Source organism: Tamandua tetradactyla, chromosome 2, assembly GCF_023851605.1.
Source record: "Tamandua tetradactyla isolate mTamTet1 chromosome 2, mTamTet1.pri, whole genome shotgun sequence".
NCBI lineage: Eukaryota > Metazoa > Chordata > Mammalia > Pilosa > Myrmecophagidae > Tamandua > Tamandua tetradactyla.
In genome coordinates this window covers 57,688,414-57,712,445 of record NC_135328.1, presented here as the reverse complement: position 1 = coordinate 57,712,445, position 24,032 = coordinate 57,688,414, and the positions used below count along the sequence as shown (strand labels likewise).

The window sequence follows — 24,032 nt, the reverse complement described above, 5'->3', positions numbered from 1 at the left end:
TAGATGAATCAATAGAGAGTGAACTTGTATCAGAGAATCAAACCAAAACTTTCAGAGAAAAGGTAAGTGTGACAGAACTAAGATTGTGACCTTAAGCAAGTTCCTTCTAGGCCTTGGGTTTCTCTATCAGCAAAATGAGTTGATGGAACTCAGGGGTCTTGCTGGTTGCTCCCAGCTCATTTAGTCTATGGTTCTTGGGATGGTTTTATCTGCAGAGGCCTCCTTGGCCTGCCAGACTGGTCCTGCTCCCACCTGGGGCAGCTGTATGTGGCTGTGTGCCAGTGTTTAGAACCAGTTCTCTGGGCTGATAGAGGTATAGCTTAGCACTTGTTTTTAGGATTTGTTTCCAGGTTTCAGAAAGTAATTGGTTTTAGCCTAGAAATGTTCACATTAAAACAAAGGAAACCTTATGATTTTCAATGTAAAAGTATTTTTTCAGAGGTTACTTTCATCCCCAGGTGGCAAATTGAATGACTTTGCAATGCTGCCTAGAATGTTGTGTTAAGAAGGGGTGTAAGGCTGCCTTTAACTTGGAGAAGGGTGATGTGGTCTATTGACAATGCCTGTTATGGGTATAGGATGGGAGAGGAGTGCACCACAGATTTACCAACCTTAATTCTAGTAAAATCTTTTCGTTTTACAGATGAAGATGCTATTAATGCCCCCAGTAACCAAATTTGTGCTTTCACAGATGGATTCTTGCATCGAAGCCTTTGGCACCACCAAACAGAAGCGAGCTCTGAACTCCAGAAGAATGAACAAAGTTGGCAGTGAATCTTTGAATCTTGCAGTAGCTAAAGCTGCAGAGAATATCATTGACTCAAAGGGTGTGACTGGTAAGCAGTTGGAACTTGGGATAAGCATCATTTCATAAAGAGATTACTGTTTCTCCGAGATCTTTTGCTCACCTGACAGATGGCAATGCTGGAAGCTAGTGGCTGGATTCCTTCCTTCCTCTCACTAAGGACTTTCTTGCAACCGTACTTTAGAGTAATAAGCATCAGCCATGGCACTACCCTCAGCAAGCAGAGAGTCAAGTTCAGGAGACCCATGTGAATGGATACAGGCCTGCTGTGTTCCTGGTAGCAGGATGACCACCCACAGGGCACAGGTGTGGGCACAAGAGGCCTCAGTTCTCTGTGCGTTTCCGGGAGGCTTTGGGGAAAAACCACTTGATGTAATGATGATTGAACCACTAGAGCAGGTATTTTGCTTTGGGGTCAGTGGACAGTGCAGGAGCTGTTTTAGAATGTATTTCTGGCCCTAAATTCCTAGGCATCTTGACTGTCTAATTGTACCTTTTAAAAATGTATTTATTGTTAAAATGCATTATAAGAACATAAGAGAGTTTATATAGGAGCAGTTTTGTTTTTAAGTTTTTTTATTGTATAAAATAACATATGTAGAAAGCAAAGAAAGGAAAAAGCAGTAGTTTTCAAAGCACTCTTCAACAAGTAGTTACAGGAGAGACACCAGAGTTTGTCATGGGCTACCATACCATCATATATAAGGACAGTTTTTCTATTAAGAATGAAATTTTAGTAATTTTTAGAAAATCCAGATCCTATGATTATGTAAATATTTTCCTTTGTTTTCTTTTAATACTTTCATAATTTTAGTTTTTACATTTAAATTGTAGCACAATGAAATTTTTTTGGCATATGATAGGAGATAGAGGTCTAATTTAAAATTTTTCAAATGATTTAGCCAGCTGTCCCCAACTCCATCCTTACCTTTTAAAAAAGACAATTTAAAAGTCATCTTTATCATTTTAGTGCAATCTGAAACCACTCAGTAGTGTTCTGGTTCATTGTTCTGGTTGGTCATTCTTGTAGCAGCACCAGGCTTTTTTGGTTATAATCTAGTAGCCTTTTCATCTTGTTTATTGTCTCACAGGGCAAATCTGTCATCCCTATTTATCCCTATTTATCCCTGCGTTTCGCAAATGTATTGGCTATTTTAGAATGCTTTTTTCTTCCAGATGATCTTAAGAAATTTTGTTACGTTTCCTCAAAATCCAATTGGGATTAATAATGAAAGTGTCAATATCTTTACGATATTATCTTTTCCCATCCAAAGAACATAGAAGTAGGTCTCTTCATTTATTTCAAAGACACACTTACATCTCTAAGTAGATTTTAGAAATTTTTAAGTTTATTCTCAGTTATTGAAGGACATTTAAAAAGAAAACTAAATTATCCATATTCCCATCATTCTCCCAGACCAACTGTTGTAATTTTCCTCTCTCTCTCCGTCCTTGTCTGTATGCATACTTAGTGCTCATAGGGCTGTTCTCATAGGGGTAGTTATAATGTTTTTTCCCACTCCCACTAGATGTGGAAAAATTTCCTTGAAGTTAAGCCATTAAAGGTTGCTTTGAATAGCCCTCATTTTTAGCTTTTCTCATATTGTACTGTAAATATTTGTGAGCCCATCTGTCTCTCCATATACCACAAGTTACTTAAGGGGGAACCATGCTGTATTCACCTTCTCCGGTGCATGGTTAGTGTTTATTTCATGGGTGAATATGGTAGTTCTGGAAGCAGTCAGCCTGATGGGGAGGCTGGGTCAGCTTGGCAGAAACATTCAGACTGATGGTTTCTAGGCTGATTGTAGTCTTGGGCGCACAGGTTGTGAGGAGTGTTGGGGAACCTGAAGGTAAACAGGGAGATACTGACACTGATTCTTCCCTTAATTGAAAGCTCTGGTCAGTGACGCCATCCACGATGACTCGCAAGATAACTCCGTCTATCTCCCTCCCTGCTATGCTGATGCAGCCAGGCCTGAAGACGTTTATAAATTTGAAGATCGTATCCTTTTTGTGGTAAAAAAGTTGTCTTATTCCCCAAGTGAATGGCACAGCCTAGCTCTCTGAGAGTGTGCATAGTCCCATGTCATTCACAAAGGCTACTTTGAAACTTTTGCACTTGTCCTAGCACTATTGCTGGGAGGTCCTCTAGGCTTCCTCACTAGCTGAGGGACCTGTTCCAGCACCAGCCTCTCAGCCCCTGGGATTCAGACCCGTTCTTCAGCAAAATGCCTAGCGCCCGCAGCTCCTGTGGGCAGACCTGTGGGCTCCATGAACACTCAAGAGTGTGACTTTCCAGTCTGCCAGTGCCCAAAGTCTAGGGCAGACTGAATCTGTAAAAGGAGGGATTGGATCTTAGAGTTTCATTTCTTGAGGAGCTTATGCAGGGGCAAAATGCCTGCAGTGGCTTTGTGATAAGGAAGAGAAGGCAGAACTCTTCAGACATTTGATAGCTAGCTGCTCACTTTGCAGTTTGTTCACTTCACAGTAGTTAACTTGTTCACTTGTTTTGCGGTTAACAGCCTGTCCACTGAGAAAGGAAAAAATTGTCCCAGAGTCATCAAAAGAGCAGAGTTCCTCCAGTGCATGTTACTAAGATCTTGTTTTGTTTTGTTTTGTTTTCATTCAAATACTATTCTTGTGACAATCTACTCCTTTCTCCTTTCCTGACTGTCGGAATAGGAGAGTCTCAGCATCCTCTTTGTATTATGTTTAAGGACAGTTTTCCTTTTATGATCTCAGGTGAACAGAATCAGATTAACCAGACTAATCATAATTCTCATTTTGTGATACATCTAATCATGGTTTTTCAGATTAATTATAATCCTTATTTTATGATACATCTTATGATACATCTAATCATGTTTATAAGGACAGTTTTAAATTCACTTTAAACTTAGCTACTTCACAATCTTTACCCATGATAGCAATTGCACCAGTAATAATAATTCCTTCTGCATGATATTTATAGTTTGCAAATCACTTTTACAAAATTCTTCTGTTTGGTCTCCCTTGATGAGCTCAGGAAGGCGCGATTCCTCTTCCCTTACCCTTTTCTTTGCATTCTTTTGACAGTCTTATTGAGATATTCACATACCATACAATTCTCCCAGTTCTTATATAGAATTGAATTGTTTTTTAATATTTTCATAGAGTTGTGCAACCATCACCACAGTCTAACATCAGAGTATTTTCTTTCCCCCAAAAGGAATTTTGTACCCATTAACTGTCATTCCCTATTTCATGCCACCACTTCTAGTTCCTGGCAACCACTAATCTACTTTCTCGCTGTTTGTATTTACCTGTTCTGTACATTTCATAGAAATGGAATTGCAAAATATGTGGTTCTTTGCGACTGGCTTCTCTCATTTAGCATTTTGTAGCACGTATCAGAACTTCAATTCTTTTTATGGCTGAATAATATTCCATTGTATGGATCTACCAAATTTTATTTATCCATTCATCTGTTCCATATTTGGGTTGTTTTTACTTTATGGCTATTATGGATAATGCTGCTGTGAACCTTCATGAACAAGTTTATGTGGATATTTGTCTTCATTTCATATAGCTAGGGGTGGAATTGCTGCATCATATGATAAGTTTATGTATAACCTTTTGATGAACTTCCAGAGTGTTTTCAAAAGCAACTGCACCATTTTGCATTCCCTTCAACAATGTTTAAGGGTTCCATTTTCCCCACATCCTCACCAACACTTGTTATTGTCTTTTTTATTGCAGCCATCCTCATGCGTGTGAAGTTGCATCTCATTATAGTTCTGATTTGCATGTCTTTGATGACTAATGATGTCAAGCATCTTTTCATGTACTTGTTGGATAAATGCCTTATTTAAAAAAAATTTTTATTGTAGTAACACACACAACCAAAAATTTCTTATTTTTACCACTTTTAAGTGAACAATTCAATGGTATTAATTACAGTTACAATATTGTGCTACCATAACCACCATCTGTTACCCAAACATTTTCATCATCTTGAACAGAAACTCTCCACCCATTAAATAGTAATTTCCCTTTGTTAGTTTGCAAGCTGCTGGAATGCGATATACGAGAACTGGAACAAAAACGGGAATTTAATAAGTTACAGGTTTACAGTTCTAAGCCTATAAAATTGTTCAAACTAAGGCATCCAGGGAAAGACACCTTAATTCATGGAAGGCCATTGGGTCAGAAACACCTCTGTCATCTGGGAAGTCACGTGGCTGGCATCTGCTGGTACCTTGCTCCTGGGCTTCACTGCTTTCAGCCTCTCTTCCTGTAGGGGCTCCTCACTTTGCTTCTCCAGGGCTGGCTTTCATCTCTTGATTTCCCTTGGCTTTCTCCAAGTTCTGCCTTGCTTAACATCTCATGGCAATGTCTACTGGGCTCCAAGCATCACCAAACATCCGAGTCTGTGTTCTTCAAATGTCAACATCTATGTCACCTCTGCTCTGAAGTTTCTATTGGCTCAACCAACATTTCTTTCATTTCTAACTCTTCAAAATGTTTCCTCTTTATTTATTTATTTTTTAAATTTTTATTAATGAAACTAATCAAAATACAATATGAACTTCCTTTTTAATCACATAGTTGTATATTCATCATCATGATCATTTCTTAGAACATTTGCATCAATTCAGAAAAAGAAATAAAAAGACAACAACAAAAAATTCATACATACCATACCCTTTACCCCTCCTTTTCATTGATCACTAGCATTTCAATCTAAATTTATTTTAACATTTGTTCCCCCTATTATTTATTTTTATCCATATGTTTTACTCATCTGTTGATAAGGTAGATAAAAGGAGCATCAGACACAAGGTTTTGACAATCACACGGTCACACTGTGAAAGCTATATCATTATACAATCATCTTGAAGAACCATGGCTACTGGAACACAGCTCTACATTTTCAGGCAGTTCCCTCCAGCCTCTCTCTTACGCCTTAACTGAAAAGGTGATGTCTATTTAATGGATAAGAATAACCTCCAGAATAACCTCTCAACTCTGTTTGGAATCTCTCAGCCATTGACACTTTATTTTGTCTGATTTCTCTCTTCCCGTTTCGGTTGAGAAGGTTTTCTCAATCCCTTGGTGCTGAGTCCCAGCTCATTCTAGGATTTCTGTCCCACGTTGCCAGGAAGGTCCACACCCCTTGGGAGTCATGTCCCACATAGAGAGGGGGAGGGCAGTGAGTTTGCTTGTTGTGTTGGCTGAGAGAGAGAGGCCACATCTGAGCAACAAAAGACGTTCTCTTGGGGGTGACTCTAAGGCCTAATTTTTAGTAGGTTTAGCTCACCCTTTGTGGGGTTAAGTTTCATATGAACAAACCCCAAGATTTGGGGCTCAGCCCATTGCTTTGGTTGTTCCCACTGCTTGTGAGAATATCAGGAATTCTCCACTTGGGGAAGTTGAGTTTTCCCCCTTTCTCACCATTCCCTCAAAGGGACTTTGCAAATATTTTTTTATTCACTGTTCAAATCCTTCTGGGATTTATTGAGGCATCACTCTGGACAAACCTACAAAATCTTATGCCCAACTCAAGGTTCCATGTATTCATGGTGTTCAATTAAGCTGTCCACTTAAGTTATATGAGGAAATGCAATAATCAAAACATAAATTTTGTACCAAATAAATATTTTTTGCTTTAGTCTCACACATAAGTTAAAGTTTTAAAATTACCATCTATTTCCAACACCCTGCATTATTGACATTCCTTTGTTCTTCCTCATGCAAAACATTTTTAAATTTGTACTTTTAGTCACTATCATTATACACCCTAGGCATTCCTAGATTATACCATCTCAGTCTTTATTGTATATCTTTCCTTCTGATTTCATTTGTGCCCCCAGGCCGCCTCCCTCTATCATTCTCACATTTTGTTTCCTCTTTTAAACTAATCAGGACCCACCTTGAATGGGTGGAGTCACATCTCCATTTAATCAAAAGGTCACATCCAAAATTGGGTGTGCCACATCTCTGTGGAAAAAATCTAATCAAAAGTTTCCAACCTACAGTATTGATTCGGGATTAAAAGAAATGACTGCCGCACCCCCCTCCCCCCAAAAAAAGAATTGAATCAGGATTAAGACATGAATTTTCCAGGGTACATGATATTTTGAAACCAGCACATCCCCCTTTCCGTCATCCCCCTCTTCCGTTGGTAACCTGTAATGTCTCATCTGTCTATGAATTTATGTCTTATCCCTTTTTTTTTTTTAACTTTTGTTTGAAATACTTCAAATATACAGGACAGTTACAAAAATAATACAAACTTCATACAGAGAACTCTAACTTACCCCTCACCAGATACCCAGATTCAACAATTTTCTTATTTTGCCACATTTGCCCTATCATTCTATCTATCCATCTATCTATCTATCTTTCTATTAATCCATTTTCTAAACACTTTCGTGTAGGTTGTCTGCATCATTCTCCTTGAACACTTGTTGCTGCCTTTTCCCTTTCCTAAGGACGGGGATATTCACATGTAGCCACTTTACGTGCAGGTATCAAGTTTGAGAAATATGACATTGGTGTAAAGCTTATAGTCTGTGTTCCAGTGTTTTCACATGCCCCCATAATGCCCCTTGGAGCCTTTCTCCTCCCTGGTTAAATCCTGTACAGGATATGTACTGAGTTTAATTATCATTCTGATGTTCTTTTTCTTATTTTCAGTATGTGGGAACATATATGCAACATAAACTTTACTATCAAATCATTCCCAAACACATCATTCAGTGGGATTAATCGTATTCATAATGATGCATCACCTTTACCACCTTCCATTCCTAAAATGTTCCTGTTGCTTCAAACATTATGCATTTACTCCCCATTCCACCTGTCTCCCTACTCCTGGAAATATTCTAATCTGTCTCTATGATTATTTCCTTTGTAGTTACCATGGGGCTTAAATTTGACTTCAATAATATGTACAAATTATATTACTATTTCCCTCCATCCTCCTACCTTTATGTAGTTCTTGTCACAAATTACTTTTATACGTTATGAGTGCCAAACCACTGATTTTTCATAACGTTTTATGCATCTGCTTTTTAGAACTTGTAGGAAGTAAAAAATGGAGTTAGGAATCCGGAGTACAGTGGTGCTGGTTTTTACGTCAACCCCTGTCATTACCATCAGTGGAGATATTTATTTCTTCAGGCAGCTTCAATCTGCTGTCTTTTTCTTTCACCTGTAGAAGTCTCTTTAGCTGTAGAACCTGTCTAGTGGTATGAAGTTCCTCAGCTTTTGTTTGTCTGAGAATGTCTTATTTTTTCTCCCCTTTTTGAAAGACAGTTTGGTCTGATAGAGAATTTTTGATTGACAGTTTTTTTTCCTCTCAGCATTTTAAATATGTCATCCCACTGGTTTCCATGGTTTCCAATGAGAAATCAGCATTTAATCTTATTGAGGCTCCCTTGTACGTGACATGTTGTTTCTCTCTTGCAGTTTTCAGAATTCTCTTTCTCTTTGGCATTTGACAGTTTGATTTTAAAATGTTGAGGCATGTTTCTATTTGGGATTTTACTGTTTGGGGTTTGTTGAGCGTCTTGGATATGACTGGTATGTCCCAATTCTAGTCCTCCTCATTGATGGTTTCTAATGCTTTAATCTTCTTTGCCTGGGCCATCACTTCCTGTTGCTTTGTATGTTTTATAATCTTTTGTTGAAATTGATATTTTAATGTGTTATTGGTGGAATTTATACTCTGAGACTTCTGTTCCTTAAGAACATTCAGCTAGTGTTAGGACAGAGCTTTTCTTGAATGGCAGGAGCTAATAAAAAAAAAGAGGCAGGCAGTGGGGACACAGCCAAAGCAATAAGTTGAGCCTCCAATCTTGGGGTTTGTTCATATGAAACTTATCCCCACAAAGGATAGGCTAAACCTACTTAAAATTAGGCCTAAGAGTCACCCCCAAGAGAACCTCTTCTGTTGCTCAGATATGGCCTCTCTCTCTCAGCCGACACAGCAAGCAAACCCACTGCCCTCCCCCTGTCTATATGGGACATGACTCCCAAGGGTGTGGACCTTCCTGGCAGTGTGGGACAGAAATCCTAGAATGAGCTGGAACTCATTGATATTTTAATGTGTTATTGGTGGAATTTATACTCTGAGACTTCAGAGTATAATACTCTGAGACTTATCCCCACAAAGGATAGGCTAAACCTACTTAAAATTAGGCCTAAGAGTCACCCCCAAGAGAACCTCTTCTGTTGCTCAGATATGGCCTCTCTCTCTCAGCCGACACAGCAAGCAAACCCACTGCCCTCCCCCTGTCTATATGGGACATGACTCCCAGGGGTGTCCTAGAATTAGCATCAAGGGATTGAGAAAATCTTGACCAAAAGGAGGAAGAGTGAAATGAGACTAAATAAAGTATCAATGGCTGAGAGATTCCAATCAGAGTTGAGAGGTTATCCTGGAGGTTATTCTTACACATTAAATAGACATCACCTTTTCAGTTAAGGCATAACAGAGAGGCTGGAGGGAACTGCCTGAAAATGTGGAGCTGTGCTCCGGTGGCCATGTTTCTTCAGGATGATTGTATGATGATATGGCTGTCTTAGTGTGACTGTGTGGTTGTGAGAGCCTTGTGTCTGATGCTCCTTTTGTCTACCTTATCGACAGAGAAGTAAAACATATAGATTAAAAATAAATAAATAATAGGAACAAATGTTAAAACAAATTTAGTAGCTTGCAATGCTGGTGATCGGTGAAGGGGAGGGGTAAGAGGTATGGTATGTATGAATTTTTTTTCTGTTTTCTTTTTATTGCTTTTTCATACAACTATGTGATGATAGTGTGAGCTATTGATTATATAACAAGGACGGAATGATCGTATGATAAGAATGTTGGTTTGTATGTGGTTATGTATCAAAAATAAAAATAATAAATTAATAAAAAAAGATGTAATCATAAAAAAAAAAGAGGGGGAAGAAAGTAAAAAAAAGAAAACATCCTAGTTTGCAGATTGATCTGTGCAAGTGCTCTCCTACAGGGCTTATCCATACACTGAATTCAAAGAATAGCTCACAGCCAAGTGTAGGAGCCTCACTAATTCCCTTTACACATGCATCTTGTCTTGAGCTTGTGCATGTGGCTCTTGGAATTCCCCTGTTTTATGGATACAAATTTTCCCTCTTCCCTAGGAAACAATTTCTTCATGGTCCTAGGCACTGCACTGTATATCCTATAGCCAGTAAATCCTTGTGTAAGGCAGCGTGGCTGTGGGAGAGCTCTATGAGCCCCCTCCCCATGCAGGGTGAGTTCTGGGACATTGTGACTTTCAGGCCATCACCAGGCCATCTGGGCCTGACACACAAGCTCTCAGAACGTGCGGGAGGGTTATTCTGCCCCCAGGACCAGGACTTCACACTGGGAACATGGGCCAGCTCCACACTCAGCTGGTGAGGGGAGTGGGGGGCACCAGTCAGGGTGCCACAAGACCCTACTGCTTTTAAGTAGCCTTTTTCTTGATTTGGCACCCGCCCTGTTAGTATAGTCCTGTCCTTTCACTCTTTTCTGGAGTTTTGCGAAACGTGTTTCTGCCAGTTTCTGCTGGTCATTCAAAGCTTCCATGGCAGATGGCGCTGAGGCGCCCCACTCCTGTTGTAGCCCCTGTAACTGATGAGGAGCTGAGTTTGAGGAGAAGTATCTTGCTCCAGGGATTAAAGATTAGTGACAGGCCAAGGACTAGGACCAGATGTGTGGATTCCTGGGTCAGAGCTGTTCCCATCAGCTAAACCAAGTGCTGAACAAAGAACAGCACTTTTTGTTCTTAAATGTTATCTCTTTCTGCCCGAAGAAATGGCAGTTAGGATGGACTAAGAAGACAGTATTCAAAAGATTATTGATTCCCGGTGCCTGCCATGCAAACAAACAAACAAAAAAGAGTATTGAAGAACTTAATACCTGCTTACCAGGGCTTGGAATTTCCTAAAAGCATATTCATGCAGAGTTAATGGGGTCCCTACAGAGCTGCTTCCCAGGAGCTGCCTAGGCCCGTGCAGTCCTAAGGGCTGGAGGTCCCTGACCTGACTAAGCTCTGCCATTTGCCAACTGCTTCCCTTGGGCCAGCATCTTAACCTCTCTAAATCCTCCGATTTCTGAACTGAAAAAAATGATGCTAGAAATTCCTGTCTTGCCTCCTTAATGAGTTACCCTGACGCTCAAATGAGGGAATGAATATGAAAGCTCTTTGAACTGTAAATGTAAGGAAGTAGAATTCCCTGCCTGAGGAACAGGACAACCTCTACAGCAAATAGTTGGCTATATGTAAAAAAAGGAAAAAGCAAAGCAAAACTGGAAAACGGCTAAGGGGATGTGGGAAGCACTAGTTGATTATTTCCATTTTGGTCGGATTATGTGTTCTTGACTGCAACGAGTTCTTTCCCCCGCGGAGTACGAAGCTCTTCAGAGCCCATCTGAAACTTTCAGGAGTGTCAAGTCAGAAGACATACTGAAGATGATTGACGAGCACAGGTACCCCCACGTGGGCAGTGGAATCTGGGAGAATGGTGTCGGGACACAGCAGCAGTCAGACCTGCAGTGCGTCCTTCGGGTGTCAGGCAGACAGGAGCAGGTCTGTCAGCAGTTGACAGCATTGAGTATTTGGGCCTTGGGGCCTGAGTCCCAAGGTTATAGGTGGTATTCAGGAGACAGAGTTGGCCTCTGGACCTGGACAGAAGGGTGGTAAGGTGTTGTAGTCCGGCTGAGCGTGAGACCTGGCATATGTCTCCAGTGTTGTGCTGACACTGATTGTTCCTAGTGGAGCCCAGAAGCTGGCCTGGGAACTGGTGCCAGCTGAGGAGATGGTTTCCCTCTGATGGGCTAGGTGGGTTTTTTTTTTTTTTTTTTTTTTTTTTTTTTTTTTTTTGCTTTTTTTTTTTTATTAATTAAAAAAAGAATTAACAAAACAATTAGAAATCATTCCAATCTACATGTACAATCAGTAATTCTTAATAACATCACATAGTTGCATATTCATCATTTCTTAGTACATTTGCATCGATTTAGAAAAAGAAATAAAAAGACAACAGAATAAGAATTAAAACAATAATAGAAAGAAAAAAAACAAAAAAAACAAAAACAAAAAACCTATACCTCACATGCAGCTTCATTCAGTGTTTTAACATAATTGCATTACAATTGGGTAGTATTGTGCTGTCCATTTCTGAGTTTTTATATCCAGTCCCGTTGTACAGTCTGTATCCCTTCATCTCCAATTATCCCTTCTTTTTTTTTTTTTTTTAATTAACGGAAAAAAAGAAATTAACCCAACATTTAGAGATCATAGACCATTCTACACATGCAATCATTAATTCTTAACATCATCACATAGATGCATGATCATCCTTTCTTAGTACATTTGCATTGGTTTAGAAGAACTAGCAACATAACCGAAAAAGATATAGAATGTTAATATAGAGAAAAAAAATAAAAGTAATAATAGTAAAATCAAAACAAAACAACACAAAACAAAACAAAAACCTATAGCTCAGATGCAGCTTCATTCAGTGTTTTAACATGATTACTTTACAATTAGGTATTATTGTGCTGTCCATTTTTGAGTTTTTGTATCTAGTCCTGTTGCACAGTCTGTATCCCTTCAGCTTCAATTACCCATTGTCTTACCCTGTTTCTAACTCCTGCTGAACTCTGTTACCAATGACATATTTCAAGTTTATTCTCGAATGTCCGTTCACATCAGTGGGACCATACAGTATTTGTCCTTTAGTTTTTGGCTGGATTCACTCAGCATAATATTCTCTAGGTCCATCCATGTTATTACATGGTTCATAAGTTTATCTTGTCTTAAAGCTGCATAATATTCCATCGTATGTATATACCACAGTTTGTTTAGCCACTCTTCTGTTGATGGAGATTTTGGCTGTTTCCATCTCTTTGCAATTGTAAATAATGCTGCTATAAACATTGGTGTGCAAATGTCCGTTTGTGTCTTTGCCCTTAAGTCCTTTGAGTAGATACCTAGCAATGGTATTGCTGGGTCGTATGGCAGTTCTATATTCAGCTTTTTGAGGAACCGCCAAACTGCCTTCCACAGTGGTTGCACCCTTTGACATTCCCACCAACAGTGGATAAGTGTGCCTCTTTCTCCGCATCCTCTCCAGCACTTGTCATTTTCTGTTTTGTTGATAATGGCCATTCTGGTGGGTGTGAGATGATATCTCATTGTGGTTTTGATTTGCATTTCTCTAATGGCCAGGGACATTGAGCATCTCTTCATGTGCCTCTTGGCCATCTGTATTTCCTCTTCTGAGAGGTGTCTGTTCAAGTCTTTTTCCCATTTTGTAATTGGGTTGGCTGTCTTTTTGTTGTTGAGATGAACAATCTCTTTATAAATTCTGGATACTAGACCTTTATCTGATATATCATTTCCAAATATTGTCTCCCATTGTGAAGGCTGTCTTTCTACTTTCTTGATGAAGTTCTTTGATGCGCAAAAGTGTTTAATTTTGAGGAGTTCCCATTTATTTATTTCCTTCTTCAGTGCTCTTGCTTTAGGTTTAAGGTCCATAAAACCGCCTCCAGTTGTAAGATCCATAAGATATCTCCCAACATTTTCCTCTAACTGTTTTATGGTCTTAGACCTAATGTTTAGATCTTTGATCCATTTTGAGTTAACTTTTGTATAGGGTGTGAGAGATGGGTCTTCTTTCATTCTTTTGCATATGGATATCCAGTTCTCTAGGCACCATTTATTGAAGAGACTGCTCTGTCCCAGGTGAGTTGGCTTGACTGCCTTATCAAAGATCAAATGTCCATAGATGAGAGGGTCTATATCTGAGCACTCTATTCGATTCCATTGGTCGATATATCTATCTTTATGCCAATACCATGCTGTTTTGACCACTGTGGCTTCATAATATGCCTTAAAGTCAGGCAGCGCGAGACCTCCAGCTTCGTTTTTTTTCCTCAAGATGTTTTTAGCAATTCGGGGCACCCTGCCCTTCCAGATAAATTTGCTTATTGGTTTTTCTATTTCTGAAAAATAAGTTGTTGGGATTTTGATTGGTATTGCATTGAATCTGTAAATCAATTTAGGTAGGATTGACATCTTAACTATATTTAGTCTTCCAATCCATGAACACGGTATGCCCTTCCATCTATTTAGGTCTTCTGTGATTTCTTTTAGCAGTTTTTTGTAGTTTTCTTTATATAGGTTTTTTGTCTCTTTAGTTAAATTTATTCCTAGGTATTTTATTCTTTTAGTTGCAATTGTAAATGGGATTCGTTTCTTGATTTCCCCCTCAGCTTGTTCATTACTAGTGTATAGAAATGCTACAGATTTTTGAATGTTGATCTTGTAACCTGCTACTTTGCTGTACTCATTTATTAGCTCTAGTAGTTTTGTTGTGGATTTTTCCGGGTTTTCGACGTATAGTATCATATCGTCTGCAAACAGTGATAGTTTTACTTCTTCCTTTCCAATTTTGATGCCTTGTATTTCTTTTTCTTGTCTAATTGCTCTGGCTAGAACCTCCAACACAATGTTGAATAATAGTGGTGATAGTGGACATCCTTGTCTTGTTCCTGATCTTAGGGGGAAAGTTTTCAATTTTTCCCCATTAAGGATGATATTAGCTGTGGGTTTTTCATATATTCCCTCTATCATTTTAAGGAAGTTCCCTTGTATTCCTATCTTTTGAAGTGTTTTCAACAGGAAAGGATGTTGAATCTTGTCAAATGCCTTCTCTGCATCAATTGAGATGATCATGTGATTTTTCTGCTTTGATTTGTTGATATGGTGTATTACATTAATTGATTTTCTTATGTTGAACCATCCTTGCATACCTGGGATGAATCCTACTTGGTCATGATGTATAATTCTTTTAATGTGCTGTTGGATACGATTTGCTAGAATTTTATTGACGATTTTTGCATCTGTATTCATTAGAGAGATTGGTCTGTAGTTTTCTTTTTTTGTAATATCTTTGCCTGGTTTTGGTATGAGGGTGATGTTGGCTTCATAGAATGAATTAGGTAGCTTTCCCTCCACTTCGATTTTTTTGAAGAGTTTGAAGAGAATTGGTACTAATTCTTTCTGGAACGTTTGGTAGAATTCACATGTGAAGCCATCTGGTCCTGGACTTTTCTTTTTAGGAAGCTTTTGAATGACTAATTCAATTTCTTTACTTGTGATTGGTTTGTTGAGGTCATCTATGTCTTCTTGAGTCAAAGTTGGTTGTTCATGTCTTTCCAGGAACCCGTCCATTTCCTCTAAATTGTTGTATTTATTAGCGTAAAGTTGTTCATAGTATCCTGTTATTACCTCCTTTATTTCTGTGAGGTCAGTAGTTATGTCTCCTCTTCCATTTCTGATCTTATTTATTTGCATCCTCTCTCTTCTTCTTTTTGTCAATCTTGCTAAGGGCCCATCAATCTTATTGATTTTCTCATAGAACCAACTTCTGGCCTTATTGATTTTCTCTATTGTTTTCATGTTTTCAATTTCATTTATTTGTGCTCTAATCTTTGTTATTTCTTTCCTTTTGCTTGCTTTGGGGTTAGCTTGCTGTTCTTTCTCCAGTTCTTCCAAATGGATAGTTAATTCCTGAATTTTTGCCTTTTCTTCTTTTCTGATATAGGCATTTAGAGCAATAAATTTCCCTCTTAGCACTGCCTTTGCTGCGTCCCATAAGTTTTGATATGTTGTGTTTTCATTTTCATTCGCCTCGAGGTATTTGCTAATTTCTCTTGCAATTTCTTCTTTGACCCAGTCGTTGTTTAGGAGTGTGTTGTTGAGCCTCCACGTATTTGTGAATTTTCTGGCACTCTGCCTATTATTGATTTCCAACATCATTCCTTTATGGTCCGAGAAAGTGTTGTGTAAGATTTCAATCTTTTTAAATTTGTTGAGACTTGCTTTGTGACCCAGCATATGGTCTATCTTTGAGAATGATCCATGAGCACTTGAGAAAAAGGTGTATCCTGCTGTTGTGGGATGTAATGTCCTATAAATGTCTATTAAGTCTAGTTCATTTATAGTAATATTCAGATTCTCTATTTCTTTGTTGATCCTCTGTCTAGATGTTCTGTCCCTTGATGAGAGTGGTGAGTTGAAGTCTCCAACTATTATGGTATATGAGTCTATTTCCCTTTTCAGTGTTTGCAGTATATTCCTCACGTATTTTGGGGCATTCTGATTCGGTGCGTAAATATTTATGATTGTTATGTCTTCTTGTTTAATTGTTCCTTTTATTAGTATATAGTGTCCTTCTTTGTCTCTTTTAACTGTTTTACATTTGAAGTCTAATTTGTTGGATATTAGTATAGCCACTCCTGCTCTTTTCTGGTTGTTATTTGCATGAAATATCTTTTCCCAACCTTTCACTTTCAACCTATGTTTATCTTTGGGTCTAAGATGTGTTTCCTGTAGACAGCATATCGAAGGATCCTGTTTTTTAATCCATTCTGCCAATCTATGTCTTTTGATTGGGGAATTCAGTCCATTGACATTTAGTGTTATTACTGTTTGGATAATATTTTCCTCTACCATTTTGCCTTTTGTATTATATATATCATATCTGATTTTCCTTCTTTCTACACTCTTTTCCATATCTCTCTCTTCTGTCTTTTTGTATCTGACTCTAGTGCTCCCTTTAGTATTTCTTGCAGAGCTGGTCTCTTGGTCACAAATTCTTTCAGTGACTTTTTGTCTGAGAATGTTTTAATTTCTCCCTCATTTTTGAAGGATAATTTTGCTGGATATAGGAGTCTTGGTTGGCAGTTTTTCTCTTTTAGTATTTTAAATATATCATCCCACTGTCTTCTAGCTTCCATGGTTTCTGCTGAGAAATCTACACAAAATCTTATTGGGTTTCCCTTGTATGTAATGGATTGTTTTTCTCTTGCTGCTTTCAAGATCTTCTCTTTCTCTTTGACCTCTGACATTCTAACTAGTAAGTGTCTTGGAGAACGCCTATTTGGGTCTAATCTCTTTGGGGTGCGCTGCACTTCTTGGATCTGTAATTTTAGGTCTTTCATAAGAGTTGGGAAATTTTCAGTGATAATTTCTTCCATTAGTTTTTCTCCTCCTTTTCCCTTCTCTTCTCCTTCTGGGACACCCACAACACGTATATTTGTGCGGTTCATATTGTCCTTGAGTTCCCTGATACCCTGTTCAAATTTTTCCATTCTTTTCCCTATAGTTTCTGTTTCTTTTTGGAATTCAGATGTTCCATCCTCCAAATCACTAATTCTATCTTCTGTCTCTTTAAATCTATCATTGTAGCTATCCATTATTTTTTCTATGTTTGCTACTTTATCCTTCACTTCCATAAGTTCTGTGATTTGTTTTTTCAGTTTTTCTATTTCTTCTTTATGTTCAGCCCATGTCCTCTTCATGTCCTCCCTCAATTTATCGATTTCATTTTTGAAGAGGTTTTCCATTTCTGTTTGTATATTCAGCATTAGTTGTCTCAGCTCTTGTGTCTCATTTGAGCTATTGGTTTGTTCCTTTGACTGAGCCATATTCTCAATCTTTTGAGCGTGGACAGTTATCTTCTGCTGCTGGCGTCTGGGCATTTATTCAGATTTCTCTTGGGGTTGGACCCAGCAAGGTTGTAATATTTTTCTGTGAAATCTCTGGGTTCTGTTTTTCTTATCCTGCCCAGCAGGTGGCGCTCGTGGCACCCGTTTGTCTGCGGGTCCCACCAGTAAAAGGTGCTGTGGGACCTTAAACTTTGGAAAACTCTCGCCGTCCTGAGGGTTCGCTAGCCGAAACGGCCTGAGCCGGCCCGGGGTCCGAACGCAGGGAGGGTTGCTGGTTGCCGCAGCCAGGGAAAGAGCCCGTCCGAATTTCCTAGTCGGCCCTGGGCAACAAGCGTGGCGGGAGGGCGCCAGCGGCAGCGGCCCGCCCGAGAGAGTGCACGTTCCCCGGGAGTCACGGGTTTGGAAGGGGCCTCCCCCACCCGTCACCGTTCTCCGCGGCCTGGGGGTTTCCGATCCAATTCTCTCAGTTGGTCCGGGGGCTGCGCGTGGTGTGGGCGCCAGCCGTCTTTGTTTCAGGGGACCGCCTCTCCAATTCTCCCAGCCGGCCCGGGAAGGGGGAAGGGAGTAACTCCGGCCGCTTGCCACCCCGCCCGGTAAGGCCCGCGCGCCTCGGCGATCTCACCCGAGCTGCTTCTCTCAGCCAGCCAGCCGTTCCAGGATGGGGTACGCTGTCTTTTTTATCTCTGTTGTGGCTTTGGGCGCTTTCTGTATCGTTTCTACTCCCCTAGTAGGTGTCCTGGAGAAGAAACTAAGATCCGCGCGTCTTACTAAGCCGCCATCTTCCAGGAAGTCTAGGTGGGTTTTTTTGAAGTTAAATTTCAAGTACTGTCATTATTCAGAGATTGTCCCCTTTTTTTATTTTTTTCCTTTTATGCTGATGGTGGGTTTTTTGCTTTTGATTATTTTCTGTTAGTAATATCTTAAGAAAATAAAAACTTAGCAGCCCTAGGTTGGTTACCCCCATCTTTGTTTTGAAATACTATTGGTCATTGAAATCCAAAGCCTTGGAAAATGCATTTTTGGTTCCAAAGGTTCATGCCCTAAAAAAGAGCCCATGATTGATTCTTAATTATCTTAATATGATATAATAATATGATTGGGAGCAGGGGGAAGTGCAGGGAATGAACTCTGGCCTGAAAGTCTGGAGAACTGAGGCCCTGAGCTTTGTCATGACTTTCTGTATGTCTTTTCCTCTGCCTTTAAAATGGGACCACTACAAACTTATCTTAAAGGAGTCTTTTTTTTTTAATCTGTTAGTACTGATAATAGTAATAGCTGTCATTGATTGAACTCTCATTGTGTGCTTTTTAAAACCTTTTATTTGCATTGTTCTTTTTAATCCACAAAAATCCCCTAAGAGGAAATATACTTAAAATATTAAGTATATAGGTGAAGTTTATAGGTGAAGAAATCAAGGCCCAGAAATGTAAAGAAACTTAAAAAAAAAAGCTTATAGTTAGTTTTTCTTTCTAAACACTATACCCACCATTCAAAAGCTCCCCTTTCTCTCCTTCCCTAATTCCCTTGTAACCTCTAATCCACTTTCTATATTTGGATGTAAAGAAATTTGCCCAAGCTAGTAAATGTCAGAAAGGGGAATTCTGACTCCAGTGCTTGTGTTTGAGACCACTAAATCAAGGGTAGGCAAATTACAGCCCATGTGCCAAGTCTGGCCTGCTGCCTGTAATTAAAGTTTTATTGCAACACAACCATACTCATTTATTTACATATTGCCGATGGCTGCTTTTGTGCAGTTTTTGGAATTTGGTAACAGAGACATATGACACACTTAAGCCTAAAAATATTCACTGAATAGCTCTTTTCCACCCCCTGCACTGAAGCATGCACCTGTTATAAGTGATGAGTGTGGTGGCCCTTCAGGAACGCCACACTGTCTCAGGTGTGTAAAGTATCTGCTGTTCCATTGTGAGGGGGTGAATGGTTTCCAGTAGTCCTTCTTACCTTGACATCTTTCTCTCTTTCTCTTCCTTGTTTTAGCCACTGCTCCTTTGTCATAGAAGCACTGAAATCTTTGCCATCAAATGAGGAGAGCCGAGATCACCAGGCCCGATGCATATGGTTTCTGGACACCCTCATCAAATTTCGAGCTCAGAAAGTGATTAAGCGGAAAAGTAAGCCCATGATAAATCTTTATTCTAGTTATTTCTTGTCCATTATCTGTCCAGTTCTTAGACCACAAAGGGGTTTGTCTGTACAAGTGTTTGTTTTTAACTGTGAACAGTGAGACTCCTATTGGTACTAGGGACCTGCCAAGAGGACTTGCCAGGCCCTTTCTTCTTTCTGGGTTTCCATTTCCTCATTTGGAAAATGGAGACAGGTTGGATTGTTTGATTGGTCAGGGCCGTTCCAGAGCTAAGATTCACTACTTCTATTCTGCATTAGGGAAACTATAGTATCCAGGTCAAATCAAAAGCAAAATTTAAAGGACTTGTTAGAACAAATATCACTTACATAGGGAGAAAAAATTTGACGTTGCTCATAAAGGCTTGTGGCAGGTTTGTGTTGTTGTCAGCTTATTTCTGACTAAGGGAGTGAGGAGTCAGTTTCACCTATGGATAGGGCCAGGGATGGCATTCATGCATTCTCATCCATCCAAAGTTGGAAACCTAGCAGGAGATATCTGTGGTTTTAGGCACAAGACAGATCTTGATCATTGTTTCTGTAACTGGGGACCCAGGAGTCCATTTTCATTATTTGCATTGTTTTCACATTGCAGTCTCCCCTCCCACTCTCACTCTCCCCTAGGCATTCTCCACAACCTATTTTGCTTTCTAACATCTTATTAATTCTGTTCTTTAGACCTCATTTAAGTTTGTTTTTCTTTCTTATCCCCACACAGTCACATACAGCCCTTGTGTATGTATGGTCTGCAGGCTGAAGTACAACTGAGCATCTTTTCATTTTAAGGTGGCCACTCTATTTCATGGGCTCCTGCTTCTCTAACCACGTTTCTGTTCATAACAGTGGCCCAGATGTTGGTTTCTTCCACCAGCTCAAGGAGGAGGTGTGGCCTGAGGGGTTTAAAAGAAAATAATCAATCTTAGTCCATCTCAATTTTGTGTTGTAGATGCCCTGGGACCTGGTGTTCCACACATCATCAGCACCAAACTCCTGAAGCACTTTACCTGCTTGGCTTACAACAATGGCAGGTCAGGGGGCTTGATTTCCGTAGTTTCTGCCTGTGAATGAGAAAGCTTGTCGGGGATAGGTGTGAGATTGGGGAGGATGGGCTAGGTGCCTGACCCATATTCACAGAGATACAGTGCAGAAGAGATTACTGCTATTTGGGCAGGGGCTCTGGGGTCAAGTTAGTTTGGGAAACACTATATATTATATCACCCTTTGTATTAGTTAGGGTTCTCAGGGAAACAGAACCAACAGGACATTTCTGTAAATATGAGATTTATAAAAGTGTCTCACGCAACCATCGGAATGAAAGATCTGTAGGGCAGGCGGTGAGCTGGTAGCTCCAGTGAAAGTCCTCAATGAACTCCCCAGGAGAGGCAGGCTGTCTGATGCAGAGAGGGAGGTTCTCTCTTCTAAATTCTCCTTAAAAGCTTTCAGCTGATTAGATTAAGTGTCACTCATTGCAGAAGACACTCCCCTTAGCTGACTGCAGATGTAATCAGCCATGGATGCAACCAGCATGCTCATGATTTAAGCCTATGAAATGTCCTCACAGTAACAGATAGGACAGTGCTTGCTTGATCCAATAGGTGGACACCATTACCTGGTCAAGTTGACACATGAATCTAACCATCACACCCTTGGAGAGAGATAAAATATATTCGGGGAATATTAAAGGCTCTGTGAAGTCCTTCACCTTACCCACTCCTTAGTGTTCTCTGGTAAGGTAGAGTTACAGAAAGGAACAGGCTAATGTGATGACTTCGGGGGAAGAACCCCAAGTGGCACCTTTTGGCCTGCTTCCTGCTGTTTGCTTGGTTTGTGCTTCTTACTCCAGAGTGTGCTTCGAAGACTCAGCAGCAGCTGAATTTAGGATAACTGTTTTCAAAAGCAGCCCTGCTGGGCAGGCAGGGACAGAGACCTAGAAGGTCCTCACCAGGTAGAAACTAATTGTGCCTGGAAGAAGTACAGGCACAGCTTTCTGTGTCACTCTTAGACGGGGACACTGGGATTGGCTTACTGCTCTGTTGTGTGTAAAGGTGAATTCCCTTTTCTTTCCCCAAGATGGGAAGGCATGCATGTATACCGCGTCAAGTTTGGATGTTTTTATTTTGTTTTTGGAGAGTTATCTTAGTGTTTAATTTTGTTTCTCTTATACTACTATTGATTTTGCAGTTTACGGAACTTAATTTCAGATTCAATGAAGGCAAAGATCACAGCCTATGTAATCATACTTGCCTTGCACATAAATGACTTCCAGATTGACCTGACAATGTTACAGAGGGACTTGAAGCTCAGTGAGAAAAGGTGAGCACACAGAATAAAAAGCTTCCTGTAGGATGCCTTGTCATTCCTAAACCATGATTTGGTCTTTGTGCTAATCTCCGTGGCTTTGCATTTATTTGTTCATACACCTTAAGGAGCTTGTTTGGGTAATGTGCAAAAATATCTCTATTTGTTTTGTGTAGAGTGGTTACTTAGTATAATGTATTTCTAGTACCAGTGGAGAGCACAAGGCACCGTGCAGGGAACTGGGTGCATTTAATATGGAAAAGACTTGGGACCAGAGGACAGTTTTCAGTGAATGAATGATTGAATGAATGAGCACCCAGACATTACTGATTACCTTCTCTGGGCTAGGCATGGAATTAAATTCTATCATATTTTCTCATTGATTTCCTTAAAAAATCAATTGAAAAATCAACAGTTCAGAGAAGTGAATGAGTTTCCCAAGGTCACACAACCAAGATGGGGAATAGTTGGGCTTCAGAATAAATCTTCCCTGAGCATACTGTTTCTTTGTAACCTAATGGCCTCCATTCTCTGAATTGTTGTCACTGGGAGAGGTATGTGGTCCTGAGAGGTAGAACCCATGCGTGTAAGTTGTAAGAAAACCCACCTTTAGCTTAGCAAAAAGGACTTTCTCAGAGCCAGATGGAAGAGACTGCCAGGGGAAGTGTTAAAAGGCAAGATGAAACCCTTTCTGGCATGTTTGGGCTTCCATACCTGGTTTGGGAAAGTTGGCAGAGTTGTCCTGTAAGGCCCCTTCTAGCTGTGTTAGAAGGGATTCAGACTGTGTAAGGAGCAGAACTTCCCAGGATTCTGAACTGTGGGGTCAGTTGGTCCTTGTCAGTGGTTTAGGGGCACCAGACCTGCAAGAATGCTGATGGATTTCCAAGAGAGCCTATAAAAACACCCTTGTCTGGATGCTGTAGCAGTCCTTGGAATGGTTATTCTGAGGGCTGTCCACAAATGGTGTTCTCACAGGCAGTGAGGTTGAAAAATGAAAGAGAACAACAGGTTAAAAAACAAAAGAGAACAGATACTTGATAATGTAAACTCTAGCAAAATTCTAAAAGTGCTTGGCTAGAGACGGTAAAGAAAGTTATTAAATAGTGATTTAGATAACCTGATTTTCTATCACCTACATATTTAGTGTCTAATGGGAGCACATTAAAATGAAAATGTCCGTGTGATGGCTCCAGGGGACCGTGTCTGCCTCTCTGTAGGGGCTCTGCTTCTGACAGCCCCTCTTGCCTGCTCTGCCATTGCTGTCTGGAGCACTCTCTCTTGCTGAACCTCACTGAGCAGTCATGTCGAGGGGTGTCTCTTCATTTGTTTTGTTTGTTTCTTCCTTAGGATAATTGAGATAGCGAAAGCATTGAGGCTGAAGATATCTAAAAGAAGAGTGGTAGTGGCACCCGACATGGAAGAGGATCACAAACTGGGCACTCTGTCCATCCCACTGCCTTCAGCCCAGACTGCAGACCAGTCAAAGCGGAGGAGAATTACCTAGATGTGTGCTTTTCACACAGAGCATTTTCCCCATGTGGTATCCTCTGCTTCATTTCCATTTTTATTTTTGAAAAGAAAGGAAAAATGATGCTTTACTTTGGTGTGCCTATGAAGCCAGCACCTAGGATCTCAGTTGTTCCTGTCTTTGTTTTTTCCTTTTTTTTTTTTCCCAGTTGTGTCTGTCGTAAGCAGAACTATAAAGTGACCACCAGGTCGGATTTCCTCCCTGCACTGGTGTGGCTGTGATTATAAATGACATGTTTTGCTCATGTTGGCTCACGTGTGGATTTGAGAGGATGGGGCTTGGGGAACTCAGTTAAAACATTTCACCAGGCTGAACCTGGGCCAGACCTAACAGATGAAGGTCATAAAGAGGAATGTGAAAAAAAAATAAATAAATAAATAAAAAAAAAAAAAAAAAAGAGGAATGTGAAGTGCATTTGTAGGTCTGGAGGGACTTGTTGGGAGGATGTAGCCTAGTAGGGCTGGAAGAGGAAATAGCTCACTGAGGTCACCAGTGTGCTGGGGTTGCCCAAGCAGGCTGATTTAGATTGAGGCTGCCCTACCAGGGTGGAGCCAGATCAAAGGAAGTGATTATCCCAGTGACTCTCCATGGCTAAGTCCTTGTTAGGAGGCAGGGGCCAGCTCTGAAAGCCACGCTTTGGAGTGGCATGAATCAGTCAGGGTTCAGTACAAAAAACAATTGTAGGTATCGTAAGAAGAAAGAGATTTAAATTGTAGTAAGGGCTATTAAATTGTTGG

General features: G+C 40.1%; 1 protein-coding gene across 3 annotated transcripts in view; it reads left to right on the top strand.

Annotated features, from left to right (window-relative positions):
- Window positions 1-23,539, top strand: part of POLR1E (RNA polymerase I subunit E) — a 34,686-nt gene extending 11,147 nt beyond the window's left edge. For all 3 annotated transcript variants that reach the window (XM_077147668.1, XM_077147669.1, XM_077147670.1), the window contains 8 exons: window positions 4-62; window positions 692-836; window positions 2,703-2,810; window positions 11,198-11,294; window positions 19,326-19,459; window positions 20,416-20,497; window positions 21,651-21,782; window positions 23,115-23,539. In XM_077147668.1, coding sequence (XP_077003783.1) covers window positions 4-62; window positions 692-836; window positions 2,703-2,810; window positions 11,198-11,294; window positions 19,326-19,459; window positions 20,416-20,497; window positions 21,651-21,782; window positions 23,115-23,271 — 914 coding nt within the window. In that variant the 3' untranslated portion in view covers window positions 23,272-23,539. The remainder of the gene's footprint in view (window positions 1-3; window positions 63-691; window positions 837-2,702; window positions 2,811-11,197; window positions 11,295-19,325; window positions 19,460-20,415; window positions 20,498-21,650; window positions 21,783-23,114) is intronic.
- The last annotated feature ends 493 nt before the right edge of the window (window positions 23,540-24,032 follow it).